The 14,224-nt window shown below is 35.7% G+C and overlaps 2 protein-coding genes across 3 annotated transcripts in view; one reads left to right on the top strand and one right to left on the bottom strand.

Moving 5' to 3' along the window:
* The first annotated feature begins 2,281 nt into the window (after window positions 1-2,281).
* LOC149934425 (uncharacterized) lies at window positions 2,282-4,240 on the top strand. Of its 2 annotated transcripts, none has more exons than XM_090154107.1 (2): window positions 2,282-2,331; window positions 3,314-4,240. In XM_090154107.1, exon 2 carries the CDS (start codon window positions 3,766-3,768, stop codon window positions 4,213-4,215), a length of 450 nt encoding a protein of 149 aa, XP_090010233.1. In that variant the 5' UTR covers window positions 2,282-2,331; window positions 3,314-3,765; the 3' UTR covers window positions 4,216-4,240. The 2 variants fall into 2 exon arrangements, with proteins under 2 accessions (XP_090010233.1, XP_090010234.1); XM_090154108.1 differs by lacking the exon at window positions 2,282-2,331 and having other exon boundaries at window positions 3,696-3,720; window positions 3,809-4,240.
* Window positions 4,241-8,023: 3,783 nt separating this feature from the next.
* LOC149934424 (uncharacterized) overlaps window positions 8,024-14,224 on the bottom strand; it is a 32,901-nt gene continuing 26,700 nt past the window's right edge. Inside the window, exons 4-16 of the mRNA XM_090180959.1 lie at window positions 12,934-13,289; window positions 12,719-12,860; window positions 12,517-12,642; window positions 12,304-12,436; window positions 12,047-12,234; window positions 11,894-11,986; window positions 11,580-11,820; window positions 11,209-11,504; window positions 11,014-11,130; window positions 10,812-10,909; window positions 10,564-10,750; window positions 10,231-10,494; window positions 8,024-10,151 (exon numbers count right to left, since the gene is read on the bottom strand). Of these exons, the coding sequence (XP_090037085.1) occupies window positions 9,747-10,151; window positions 10,231-10,494; window positions 10,564-10,750; window positions 10,812-10,909; window positions 11,014-11,130; window positions 11,209-11,504; window positions 11,580-11,820; window positions 11,894-11,986; window positions 12,047-12,234; window positions 12,304-12,436; window positions 12,517-12,642; window positions 12,719-12,860; window positions 12,934-13,289 (2,646 nt within the window). The 3' untranslated portion in view covers window positions 8,024-9,746. The remainder of the gene's footprint in view (window positions 10,152-10,230; window positions 10,495-10,563; window positions 10,751-10,811; window positions 10,910-11,013; window positions 11,131-11,208; window positions 11,505-11,579; window positions 11,821-11,893; window positions 11,987-12,046; window positions 12,235-12,303; window positions 12,437-12,516; window positions 12,643-12,718; window positions 12,861-12,933; window positions 13,290-14,224) is intronic.

Below are 14,224 nucleotides of genomic sequence, written 5' to 3'. Positions count from 1 at the left end.
CATCGAATCTCAAATTCCGTCGTATAATTAGCTAATAAACCGACGGCCATTATTTTAGTAAAAAACCGGTTTGAACAACCAAGGCTTAGGAGCTAAAATTAACTACAATATAGTGTCAAGTTCTGTTAATGTAATTAATTTGCCAATTAATGAAATTCTCGGAGACTCACGTTCTAAAATAAATTTGCATTGTCAAATAAAAGAAGCAGGTTTATTGGAAAAAATAGTTGAAATTCAGGTTGAGCTTTTCTGGCGCATCTACAAGGTTGGAGTCTTTCCAGATTCTGTTGAGCCTAGGCCTCACTCTTCTAGGCTTGATATGCGTTTTAATTTAATTAATTACTCAAAATTTAACTTCATCCGCACAAACCGAGCGACTTTTTTTTTATTCAAGGAAGGAAGATACAAGGGCTGAGTGGGTCTGAGAAGACCGCGAGTCCGGCGAAGATTTTTGAGGCGTGAGCGGGACGGGGGGGGGGGGGACAAATGCGGTCCGCCCGTCCACCGCATTAATCAGGGCGAGATATGTGTAACGGCCAAGCCAACGGGGGGATACGAGGGGACAGGGGTGTGGACACCCGTGGCGGATGTATTACGACCACCCGTTGGGGGATTGGTGGTCGTCCTCACACGGCCATCCACAAACTCTGCCTCCCAGACGCTTGGGATTACAGGAGTACGCCACTACTCCCGGCACCGAGCGAGTTTATAAATTTCAATAAAGCTACATTGGGATGACAAAATTCCGACGCAAAAAATTCCTTCTCAATTTCGAGGTTTTCCATTGGTTTAAATAAATATGTTACTAGCCAATAGTGTGACTCCCAAAATTACTAGGATGAATAAAAAGGTTAAAATCTAACGTAGTCCACCTTTTTACTGGTTCGTGGTGAAACAAACCGTTAGTGAAGATTTTTGAATGGAATAAAGGTACAGTGGCATACTTATGTAATTATGTTACATATGCTTGTAGTAATAATTATGTTACATATGCGTGTAGTAATAATTATGTTAAGTTAGAAGAAACCACCTATGGACTGTGAGAAGGATGATAAAATACGCGAAAAAGTAGATAAGTCCATAATTAAAAGGGATAATATAGCTAAATCCTAAACAAATTTGAAGAAATTTAAAAACTTACTAATAACTCGTACCGATAGGTCTTCGAGCAACGCGAAACTCGGATCAAATAGATCTTCGAGTAATAAACTAAATTAAAAATAAATAAAATAGCCAGAAATTCCAACGGTAGACCGGTTTCGTTCTATTTGGAACTCATCAGTACCGTGCGGGAAATCTGGCTGGCGACTATCAAATCGAAAAGAGAAACTAAGCCTAAACATTAAAAATTTCAAAACGCGTTGCATATAGCACGGTACTGATGAGTTCCAAATAGAACGAAACCGGTATACCGTTGGAATTTCTGGCTATTTTATTTATTTTTAATTTAGTTTATTACTCGAAGATCTATTTGATCCGAGTTTCGCGTTGCTCGAAGACCTATCGGTACGAGTTATTAGTAAGTTTTTAAATTTCTTCAAATTTGTTTAGGATTTAGCTATATTATCCCTTTTAATTATGGACTTATCTACTTTTTCGCGTATTTTATCAATAATTATGTTACATATGCTTGTAGTAATAAATAAATATTATTACAACTGTTTTTAAATTTTATCTATGTAAATTAATAGGTGATTCCGAAAAAGATCGGTGGTCACATGATTTGGTTACTTTAATATGTTGTATGGACTTGGTTAAAGTATTTGAGCGCGTGCTTTATTTTTCATTTTCAACGCGCGTGCACAATCGCGAGCCACAATCTACTAATATATCAAGAGCGCGCGCCCATAAAATTAACTCTTTTATACATGTATTTGTCGATATTATATTTCAGAATCACCTATTAATGATCACTTTGAAATATAACGCAATAGACGGTATTTCCGAAAATTATATAACGCGAGCGGGTATACTTAGAAATTCAAAATATACCGGAAATTTGCGTTAATATCTTTCCGTCAATGTACCTTCTTAACCTGCAACGGAGTATAGGTGATATCCACTGCACTCGTAGTCTCAGAGTTGTAGATGAGCATTTTCGTTAAACAGCCGTTTACGCTATTTTGAGCAGTGAAATTTCAGCTCATCTCTTGGCTCTTTTTAAACGGTGAAAATTGCGCTCCCATTATTTTCGTATCGCGCTCTAATAAAACAAGTTTTAACGCTAAGTTTCACTCGAAATGACTAGTAACCGCTCAAAATGAAAGGATTACCACACCATCTAGTTTAAAGGTTAACAGGATCGTTTGAAAAACTCCGGTTGTATTTCAGGTAACTCCTCCAGACATACAGGTGATTATGTAGCTTCACCCTCCAAATTCAAACCCTTCTGTGGCCCTATAAAAATACTCATCTAAAATTTAATAACTGTACATTGAAAATTATACTATGTGCTATAGAAATTTCAACCAGTTAATATACATGTATATATAACAGTAATGATTAAATACTACCGCTACTAAGCAAATAATGAAGGTCTATAGACTCATTTGATTTAATGTTTGGCGAGGAAAACGAAATTCTTTAAACAAAAAAACTAAATGAAAAAATCCATTAACTATCTCATTTAGTGTGCTCTTCCTCAAATCGACAACAGATTTTCACAAATAGGATTGTTAATAAGTGCTACTTTTGAGTATTAACCCTCTAACGTTAAATCTAAGTCGGCAATCAATAGCTTTAAGCGCGTCCACAGGGGCGTATTTAGTCATGGTCTTTAAGGGCTGTAGCCCAGGGCCCCGTTCAATCAAAGGGCCCCCTTTGCAATCAAAATATAAATAAACATTTTCATTAAAAATTAAAAAGGGCTAAAAAAATTTATTTTTACAATGCCGAATGAGTCGCCACAAATAACCTAAAGTTGGGTAGGCCCCAAACCGTGTCAGTCCAGGGCCCCCAAACTTAACGGTCCGCCCCTGCGCGTCCAGACAAATAAAAGAACTAGTGAAATTTAAATGTCAGTCCATAAATTTAATTGTTTATCTAAAATTTAAACGCATTACTTTCAAATTTGATTACACAGGCTTCAATAAGTGTATACACATTGTATTTTCTGTTCAATTAACTTCTATTATTATAACGAGATAAAAATAAATAAGGTAAAAACCACAGTACAAAAATTCATTTTTTTTTGTACATACAGTGGTTTTTACTTAATTTATTTTTGTCTCACTATTATAATGTGCATTTAAATTTATCCTATTATTTTCTGATCAGTAAAATTTTAACAACTCTCTTGTCGCTCTTTTTGGAGCTGCGAAAACCGCTCAAAACGAGAGGAACACGCCCATCGCTGGATAAGGTTTCGGACTCTACTTACGAATTTCGGAGCGCTGAAAGAGTTTCCCAGTGGAAATAGCTACAACACCATGGTGCACACGGATCGCACATTCCTTCCATTTCCCAGATCATTTTTAACACAGCATTCATTATTTGGGAAAAATTGAATGTAAAAATTGATATAAGCGTAAGGCAATATAAAATTATCAAAAAATTTCTCTTTACATGGAAGAAAATTAACAATGGATAAGACGATAAACGTATAGCGCACGCAACCTTACTATTTAGTTAGCTGAAATTAATGACAAATGTCTATTTATCGACACGCCTGTTGGTCACGTTAATAGATTGCAAAAAGTACTTAAAAGCGGTTACAAAATAGTAGTTCCTCTTATTTAAAATATATTTTCCGCGTTAATCTAAACCATGATGTTATTCTTTTGGAGTTTGTCGTTCGTCACCGTGATAGGATTATCGGCGGGCCAAGACATCATGAAGATGTTTGAGCCCGCTAATATACAAAAAATGATAAAGGAGGGCTTCGATATTCCGAAACTGGCCAAAAGTTTTAACATCCCCGGCGCCGATCAAATTGAAGGGTTTATGAAAAGCATGAACGTCGAGCAAATCTCTCAAATGTTCCAAAATCAAGACGTGGCGAAAATGCTCACTGCCGAAAACCTGCAAAATGTCATGAAGAATGGCTTCAACATCGGAGATATGGCCAAGCAGTTTAAAATTCCTGGCGCCGATCAAATCGATAATATCATGAAGTCGTTCGATACATTCACCAATCCGGAAAAATTGGGCAAACTCATCGCGACCATGAGACAGAAAATTGATGCCAGGAGAGCCAGCAAGACAAGTAAACCGTAGTAATTGACTTTCTATTATTTCAAAACAATAACCTTTGTACGATCAAGTTAATTAAATGAATTATCACTTCAACAGTCGTAGTTGTAAACATTACCTTCCTACGCAATTTGACCCGGCCACGTGAATTAGAGGCAATAAAAGTCGCTAGATCAGGGGTTCCGATAATTCGCAGCGCGGCCATCTTTGTTTGTGTCAAGAGTCTTTAAAGATAAGCAAAAACAATTAGTTGGGGTTCCGCCAGAATTGGCTGGATACAGGGCCTTTTTAACCTTTCCGTAGGCCTTAGGCAAAAATCTCTCATGTACCGTCTTTTCGGACCTTCGTAGGCCCTATTATATGGTATCGTAGGCCTTAATGTCTCCTAAAAGTTTCGTAGGCCCTTGGCACTTTGCCTAGTCTGACTTAGGCCCTGTGTGGATAATTTAGGGTTCCATAGCAAAAAACAATTGGGAACCGCTGCGCTACATGACTTGGGCCTAGGGTATTGAGTATTAGCCTAGGGTGGTACCTTGAGTATTAGCAGAAGAAAATTTTCTTCTGGTATTAGCTTAGCTGATTATTATATCACAAGTAACATAATTTACACGCAATTTTTTCAATTATAGTCTGTTTCGCCAATGAGTAATAATAAATCATAACGTGGTTTAGGACTGACAAATCTCCGTCTTTGGAACTACCAAGTAGCGGTTTTCTATTTTACAGGTAAGCCTAAGGCTAATGAAGATTGAAACGCTTTCAAAAGCAAAAATAAAATATACTTTCGAAATATAATGATGAATTGTTGAAATGAGAACACAATATACTATTATTAGCACTGAGTCGACTCTGCGCCGAGTTTAGCTTGAGCGAAAATGTACCTGTTTCACGCGCTAGTTTCCAGAATAGGATTGGTCGTATCTGCTACCACGTGCTAAATTTAAGTCGAATTTTTCAGACACAGTGAGGCCCTTTAAACGAAGAATGGCGAGAACATTAAAGCAAATCTAACTCTTTCGGAATATGCTTCAAGGTGGAAGCACCTTCAATGAAAGAAAGACTGTAATTAGAGCCAACACTGCCTTTGAGGTATGAAAGATGATTTTTCAAATTATGCTACTAACAAGTTAAGTTAACCGCGAAAAAGTAAAAGGAGACCAACATTTAGGGGAAACTAAACTTTATTGGGGCAACAATCGCGGTACATCATCGTATAGGCCCTCTGGGCGAATACAAAACTTAAGACTAACGACAAAAACAATTTCAAAAGTTAATAGAGTGTTGTCGTCTGATACGATTTCGAAAACTTGTAACGTCACAGCTGTAGTGTTAATAGTGGCCGCCATGACAGTTACCGTTTTTTATTAATAGGCAAATCACAATGGTGACGTCGCAGGGTTTCAGACGACAACACTCTATATGTTTAAATAAAAGCGCGAGACACGAGACTTAAAAGCGCGACGACAAAGAGGCTATAAAACAATAGTGTATTTTTCTCGACGGACGTTGGCTATTAACAAGGTTCGTAGAAAAGGGAACTATAAGGTTGCCTCGATTGCATGTTTTTTTATCAAAATATTCCGTCTTTTGCGTTGTTATGTAAAATCGTGACGTCACCCAGATGAGATCTTATTGAAAATCAACGGAGGCTCATCTGGGTGACGTCATCAATTTTAACTCGTACAGAAATTTCTTCAAATATCTTCTTGATCCAGACCCCCTTGGGCTATTAAATACTAGAACAGGACTGTCATAAAAGGAGAAAGTTTGCAATAAGTTTGACGAAGAATGAAGGAAAAATCGATAATTATTCGGCTCTGGTACGATAATTTGAGTTTCAGAACCTGGCAAGTTACTGGTGCATTTTTCATAAGCTTAACCTTCCCTATAAAATTAGACTCCATATCTTTATTTTAAACTAATATAAATATTCTATTTTGGTGATGTAATTGTTTTAGAAATTATGAATATATCAAAAGCTGGCACCATGAAGTTATACATCTCAAACTCGGGCAATAGACGCTTCAATAAATCATTCTCCAAGGAAATCGCCAAGAAGTAATATTTCCGAGAGCCAGGACCGGCAAGTCACTGTTTATATAGTGCTTGTTAAAATAATGGAAAATATTCAACTTTACGACAGCAACAAGCGTTCCCTTTTACAGGTGAAAAGTTTTCTATTATTTCAACCAGCACTATATAAACAATAACTTGCGGGTCCTGACTCTCAGAAATATTACTTCTTGGCGATTTCCTTTGAGGATAATTTGTTTAAGCACCTATAAAATACGGGAGGTTACGAGTAAATGTTTTTTCCCACGTCACTAGTTATAGTTATTGAAGATAGAGGCCAGCGGCACGTCAAAATTCTGAGAAGGAATTCTTCTCTTGAGAAGAGTTCTTCGTGATAATTTTTCTCCCCGTGAGAACTCGCTAAAATGCGTCAAATGTAAAAAGATTCTTCTAAAGATGGCGGCGGCTTACGATAATGACAAGAACGTTGTAAACTAAGCCTTTGACAAATAAATATTATTTTTACACGATTTCACGACAATATATGAAGGAAGAAAACATTTTATTTCTAATTTAAAAAGAAATGTTTCATCGGAAATTAACTAACCATTCTATATTCTCTGAAATTCATTTTCGTCCACAAAATATAATGTTTATTTTCTTCAGCATCAAGTAAACTGATTAAAATATTAGCTGCCTTTTTTATTTATAATATCCCCCCTTTTTGAGCAAGTGAGAATGCTCGGAAGCATTCTCACTCTTCTCAAGAGAACTCGTGAGAAGAGATGACGTCACTTCCTGCGAGAAGGACCCTCAAAATTTTGAGAAGTGAGAATTCTCACTATCAAGGGAAGAATTCTTAGAATTTTGACGCGCACCAGGACTTGAGTCGATAAAGATTTTGAGATTTGAAGTCCATGTGCGAAACGCGCGTGCCAATGAAGTACTAAAAAGCTGAAGGGCCTGACCATAAAGCAGGAATCCATAACGCTACTTGGAATGAATAACGGATTTGATTCCCCGCCGTTGTGACGGAACATAACAGGCGGAGTTTATATGCCGCAAGGCATTTCACGTCACCGAATTTTACGTCGTTTAAGGCGGTATAAGCGTTTTTGGCGCCACCCAGAATGTTCCGCCACAAAATACCATAGGGGATATGGGGAGATATTCATTCCAAGTAGTGTTATGGATTCCTGATATAAGAAATGTATATAAAGGTATCTATGGGCCTGACGCAGATAAAAACATTTATACTTTGTTTTATTTTATGTAAACACCTATTGACATTTCATACATTCGTGGAAAATGCCGATTATAAATTATAATAATAAAGTTAGCCTATGAAAATTTAAAAGATATCTTAATATTTTATAATCTTCAATCAAACCCTGACTCCCTGAGAAAAATATTTCACTTTCCTGGGCTGGAATTTTTCCAGTCCTACAGCCAAGGGGTAAGACACTCTCGAATGACTTGTACATCGAGTTCCAGTACTTAGTACTGTTAAAGGTACGGATTTTTAAGAGTTCACGAACTCTTATTAGCACAGTCAGAGGTACGACAGTGTACACCGAGTTCGCGGAGTGACCTACCCCTCGCCTACAGCGGGAAGATAGTAAATTTCAAACGTCGGTGTGGCCTTGTTGCAGTTAGGAAAATCATCACTTGTCATGATTCGGAACTTCATTAATGGGATGAATATTTTGTTGGAAACAAACGTATAACTTAAGAAGAAATTAAAACAATATGAAAATACGTTTTATATAAATTTAATTTGAATTATTTAAAACATAATTAAATTAAGACGCAGATACAAGTATACAGCAAATGTCAGCATTTAAAAAAAAATATTTAGTTTTCTTAAAATCTAAAAACCGTTTGTACTACTTACTGGATAAGTTATTTGTTTCGAATTACCATTATAGCTTAGTTTAAGCCAGTCAAAAGAATTTTTTTAAATATGTACATAATAATTCGATATTGATTATTCCAAGTTGTTCGTAATAAAATATTATGCCAATAAAGAAATTAAAATATTAAATATTTGATAATGAGAAATGTAAAAAAAATAACATTTGGAAAAAATAAGATTAATTTTGGAAAATATAGGTCACAACAATTTCAAATTAACAATGCCAAAATCTAAACCAAACCCAAGTATAATTTTATATTATAAATTGCCGATTTTAATAATCAAAATGTTCATTATTATAAAATATATAATAATATTAATGTTTATTATGATCATGTACAACTTATATAATATTATTTACTTTGAACATAAAGCAAACAAGTGCTTATCAAAGTTGGTTAACTTATTTAAAAATTAGAGAGAGCTTAACATTTGTACATTTCAAGTCTCCCACCAATATCTTAAAAATAATTAGGAAACAAACTGATTTTTACAATAATAACCGGGTAATATTTTGGTCAGTTCTTAAAGGCCAATCATTAAAAAAAATGGAGCTTTCTCATAAAAAGTCCCAACCACAAGTTGCTGCCAGCTGAACCATTCTACCATTTATAATTTTGATGGCTCAAGATTCGCTCCGAATGTCTCAAACATCATCATTGAGAGAAATGGAACATGTTTCCAGATTTTAGCTCTTTATTTCAGAGCTTAACTTGAAAAAATTTGCTCAAAGGCAATCTCAATTTGTTGAAATCCGCAGATCAGTTCCGTGTAATCTCGGAGCATGCTAGAGCAGTAAATTGAACAAGCAAAAATTGATCTCCGCACGTAAATAGACTATTCAAAAGCTGATCTGAGCAATCTTGAGCACTCGAGAGCAGTCAAATGGAAAATGCTATTTAAATTCAGTTAATTTTTCAGTTGGTTAATTCACAAGTATTAATTTAGCCAAGTTTTTGTACTAAGTTATAACTATAGTGCATCCTTATGTCTCAGCTTTGACCATTTCATTAACTGCCCTTGAATAAAAATATTTTACGACAATGGTGCTTTTCGCTTAAGAAAAACAGGGACTAAGTATTCTAGGGAATTGGTGGGAGCCCTGATATTTTTGACAATTACATATATAAATCTATACATTATGATGTTGTATAGATGTGTCAAATGGGGAGGAGAAAGAAAAATGTAAATAACTTTAATTCTGAAAATGATTATAAATAAATAATTTTAAAGAGTATATACAATTAAGTTTCTAAGTCTATTGGTTTCTGGTATAAATCGGTGCAAGCTAAAAAGTTTCAGGTCATTCCTTGATGGTCTATCACTCAACGTACAGTGAATTTCCAAATTATAAGCTAATTTTATCCTCAAACAATTTTTTTTTTACTTTTTAGAGTTGTTTATAGTTTACACACTCTCAGACCAACGATAGTTTTCTACGTTTTTGCTTCAAAAGTTACATTAAAAGAGTGGTTACAATAACTGATAAAATTTACTGAAAACCACACATTAATTTCATTTATACCCAACATTACATAAGAATGTTATCAACGTACACTAGAACAAAAGGATTTAAAAAATTGTGACATATTTAGACAAAGCATAAGTAGAGATGCAATTTGGGATTTTAATGATCAGTGGGAATACGTGATGGACGCAAAAATCTAACTATTCTTTGCCACTTATTTCCTTGTCCGATACAAGAGGAAGACTGCTCTCCATCATCAACTAACTTATCCGTCGCTTCCATGCTTACCGTTTTAACCATTAGATTGTCAGTAGAGTTTTTCGAAAGCGAGATGGTTTTCATGTCTTTCGTATTTCTGGTCAGTTTACGACTGCGTTTTGACCTTTTCCGATTAGCTTTTGTCGAAACTTTCTCAGTCATTTCCTGAATTTGTTTGATGGCGTGTTCTGCAATGGCCGTTTTCAAATCTACTATTATTTTAACAACGGCTTCAGCCACACTTTGAGGGGACGCTTCTTTGTCAGATAAGATAGACCACTCTTTTTCTTTGACATCTGGTGGAGTCTATTGAATAAATATGAAAATTAAAATTTTAATTAAAATTTATTAAAAATGGCCATTATAGTCTTGCTTCTATATTTACCTCGAAAATTTTTATAGGAACACCAAAATCACCGCCAGCTGCTCCTCCGGTTGATATGATAGGAACAACGTAATGATCATTCCAAATAAACTCTTCAACTTCATGAGCTGCACCAGGTCCACCTTCAATCACAATACATATATCGAATAGCCGTGCCACAACAGATTCCCTTTCTTTAACGGAATCTCCAAGGAAAAGTGTGTTTCCGTAGGGAATTGGTTCGAAACTACCTTCTTCATTCTGAGAAGCTTTTTTGCTGAAGTCCTATATTGTACAAAGAAAACATTTTTAGGTGCAACCCACATTTAAAAGAAAAATTAATTCAATATTTACTTTAGTGTCCTTCACTGGTAAAATATGGAAGATAGGACCAGTATTGTTTGGGCTGTCCTCTGTTGGTGATCGTGGATTGTTTTTAAGGGCTTCTTGAAATGCTTTAGCTGTGATATCACCAGCACCGTAGAAACCACCAGTCACTACATTTATGTTTTTTACTTTGGCCAAAGCTTTGCCAATTTCACTAAAAGAAACAAAACATTAAAGCCCTGTTTTTTTTATTTAAATATTGTCCCAAACCATACTTGCAAATTTCTTTGGACCTCTCATTTTGCAATCTACTGCTACCAGAAACGTAAACACAGGATTCAAGTACCGGGAGATTTTTCTTCAAGAAACTTACCTAAAATTTTATCAAACTGATTAATAAAAGCCTGTTTTTTATAAGATGAGCTAAGCGATGCTAATGAGGATGTATTAAAGTACTGCATTCTTGATAATACTTACAAGATACTGCATTTTGGCTTCCATAGTTGCATCTTTCGGAGTTACGGACGAGGCCGGATCCAATTCCCGCTTGACCCTAGCTTTTAACGCACAGTTAAACTGAGAGCCTTCTGGATTCTACATTTTAAAATATAAAGCATTGTAAATTCTACATTTGGAATAAGTAATACACTAAATATGTGGTTAAATACACACCGTAATCATGTCGTTGCCCATTAACATGGAAAATAGGGCCGGAACTGGGCTCTCATCATATTTTACGAGTATAATTTTCTTTCTGTGCTCACAATAGAAGCACTGTTGACGGGAAGTGGTAGATTTAAAATAAGCTTCAGAAGCCAAAATAATAACCACTCCCGCATCATCCACTTTTTCTTGAAACTTTTTCAGACGATCGAGTTTATCGGGAGTTAGGGAGTCTGCTACCATACTAGTTGTACTCAATTGGGAACTTAATCGAGCCAAAACTCTTTTTTCCACAATAAATTTTTCTTCATAAGAACAAAACAATTTAGCAATTATGGGTGGCACTTTAAAGCAATTTAGAATCTGAGAATCCAAACTACCTTCAGAATCTGTGCGTGTCAAGGGTTTCTTGCTACCAACGGAAGAGTAATGAACAATGGATAAATTTTTCTCTAGGGATTTCACAACGTCTCCTTCGGGAATCGTAGAGAGTTCTCTAACACCTCCAACAGATGGATATCCACCCAAGGAATCACCGTCATGGTAATCATTTTCTATAAGCTCTGTAGAACACCAGACTTGGTAGCCAACTTCTTCAAGCATTTTCTTTACATTATCAGCCTAGAATCATTTGAAATGAACAAAAATTTAAGTACATAAACCATCACAGAATACACAAAGTAAAAAAACTTACAAAAAGAAGTTGCTTCGGATGGGCACTAAGGACCACTAGTTTCTTATAACGCTCTTTGTCCAAAATTTCTTCTACAACCCCACTCATCCTTACCTGTAAATTAAAATTAAAATTACCAAGAAATGGTAAACATTATTCGTATAAGATTCTTACAGTTTTGTTTCTTGGGCTGGTGGGCGGCGCGGACGAAGTTGGTCTTTGACGGAATGAAGTCGATATTGGTAAGTTGGAACGAGAGTACATAAGCTTGTACCGATTAGCTATCTCAGTAGATACTTTTTTGACATATCTGATATCCCATACACGATAATCAGAATTCCTATCCAAGTCTGGACCTTTCACTATTTCAAAAAACAAATTCTTTAATAAATTTATTCTAAGACGCATAAAAGTGGCAAAGTACTACATACTATGATCGTTCTCTATTGGCTTCCAAGCAATGTAATGTATTGAAGCAAATTGAATTGCCAAACATTCCGGAGGCCATTGATCAAGAAAATTTATAGGAATGATAAATTTGTTCAAGACATCTGCTAGTTTTACCTGAAATATTAAAATCATATATTTAGTTAAGACATCGAACATTTCACACCAGCCACTCCAGTTAAAGATTTTAAATTTACCTCTCTATTCGTCCACTGCGTTTTCCCATACATGGGCGTAATTAAAGGAACAAAAACATCACAATGGCTGACAGCATAGTTCAGAGCATCTTGCCAATCAGCACCTGACTTTATTTCATGTACATCCTGGGGGAAAAAATCATAATTCATTAACTTGCAATTTATACTGCAACAATGACAAAAATTAGGTAGCATTGCGTACCAAGTAAACACTGAAACCTAAAGTGCAGAGCTCTTCTTTCAAATTGAGAGCATGTTCTGCAGCTTCGGCTCGGACATAGCTGATGAGGATGGGTTTTGCCACTAGCCCCTGAGAAGTGGATCCCTGAGGCCGTTTGCCAGGGCTAATTACAACATTAATAATTAAATATTACAAACTGATATCTATTAATTAAAGTAATATTTCAAGAATCATACAAAAATATTCTTGTGGATCTCTTCTTGGACTTTTCTCCCTTTAAAGACAAGGGAGATGGGCTGAAACCGTCAACGCCGTCGTAGATGGAAGTGGAAAGGGGTAAGGAAAGTGTGGGCTGGAGTTGAAGCCCAGGAGAAAGCCTTCGTTCATGAATTTTTGAAAGTATGTTGTTGTTATGTTTTATCACAGATGTGTTTGGTTCGTAAACTGGCGATGTTGTGATTGTTTGGATACGGAAGGTGGAATTGGACAGGGCATCAGCTACTGTTAGTACATTTTCTTGCTGCCTCGTCACTGGAAACCCCATTGTTTCAAGGAACTTGTATTCATTCTTAAGAATGTGGTTTTCTTTTAACTAGAAATATATTTAAAAATTCAATCCATTAGACGTCTTTAAAAACCTGCTTGCCCACTTGGGAGGAACACACCCCTTTCAGAAAATCCTTTAAAAGCAGTTGTCTGGTTGACCCCTTAAAAAAAATGTATCCCCAATAGACATGTACTTAAATGATGACTTTCTAAACCACAACCCTTCTAAAACTACATCTTCCCAAAGAACAATTTCTTTAAAACAAGAACTATACGAATTTCCTTCACTATCCAACATTTTTCCTCAAAAATATTTAGAAAAACTATCTTCTCTAAATGATGGACTCTAAACACTAAGTCTTCCTGTCTTGGACATTCTACTCGATGATGTGTATGTCATGGGCAGTGAGTGTTATCAACTAGAAAGACACATTCCGCAAGTTTTCTCCATAGGTAGGTGACGCAAAGATATGAAAGCAACTGTCGATTCTATCATTGCCACCTGCATTATGATAAGGCTCTTTTTATTAGAGATGGCAATGAATCTATCCGATTATTCGAAAAAAAGACTTTACTGGAGAGCATAGAGCCATCTATTAATAGCACATGAAGCTAAAATTCAAAATAGCGAAACAATAACGTCGTCATAGAACCATAGACTAAGAAAGGTTGAAACCCATTTCTTAGTCTATGATAGAACCATAGTAGAGAATTATATTTAGAAAATTTGTACTCTACTTAGTGGACTTTAACCTAAATTATATATTCCATATAAAATATATGGTTAAACATGATTATAATTTAAGATATTAGCTTGTACGTGGGTGTGGCCTATTTTCGTTGCCATGGTAACGAGTTTTGGTTATCCATGACATTAGAATAATGGTGGTCATGTGATTATTTTATCGCAGTTAATATGGGCATGTGGTGTGTGTCTCGTGATTTGTGATGTAGTAAAATGTCATGGCGGCCGTTTTCAGG

The sequence above is a fragment of the Leiobunum rupestre genome, chromosome 7 (genome assembly GCF_980474605.1).
Source record: "Leiobunum rupestre chromosome 7, qqLeiRupe1.1.hap1, whole genome shotgun sequence".
NCBI classification, from domain to species: Eukaryota; Metazoa; Arthropoda; class Arachnida; order Opiliones; family Sclerosomatidae; genus Leiobunum; species Leiobunum rupestre.
Note: the sequence above shows the minus strand (reverse complement) of the source record. Positions and strands in the feature narration are given on the sequence as shown.

Bases quoted from the DNA above. Each gene is read 5' to 3' on its own strand.
- LOC149934425 (XM_090154107.1), top strand. From the start codon at position 3,766: ATGATGTTATTCTTTTGGAGTTTGTCGTTCGTCACCGTGATAGGATTA.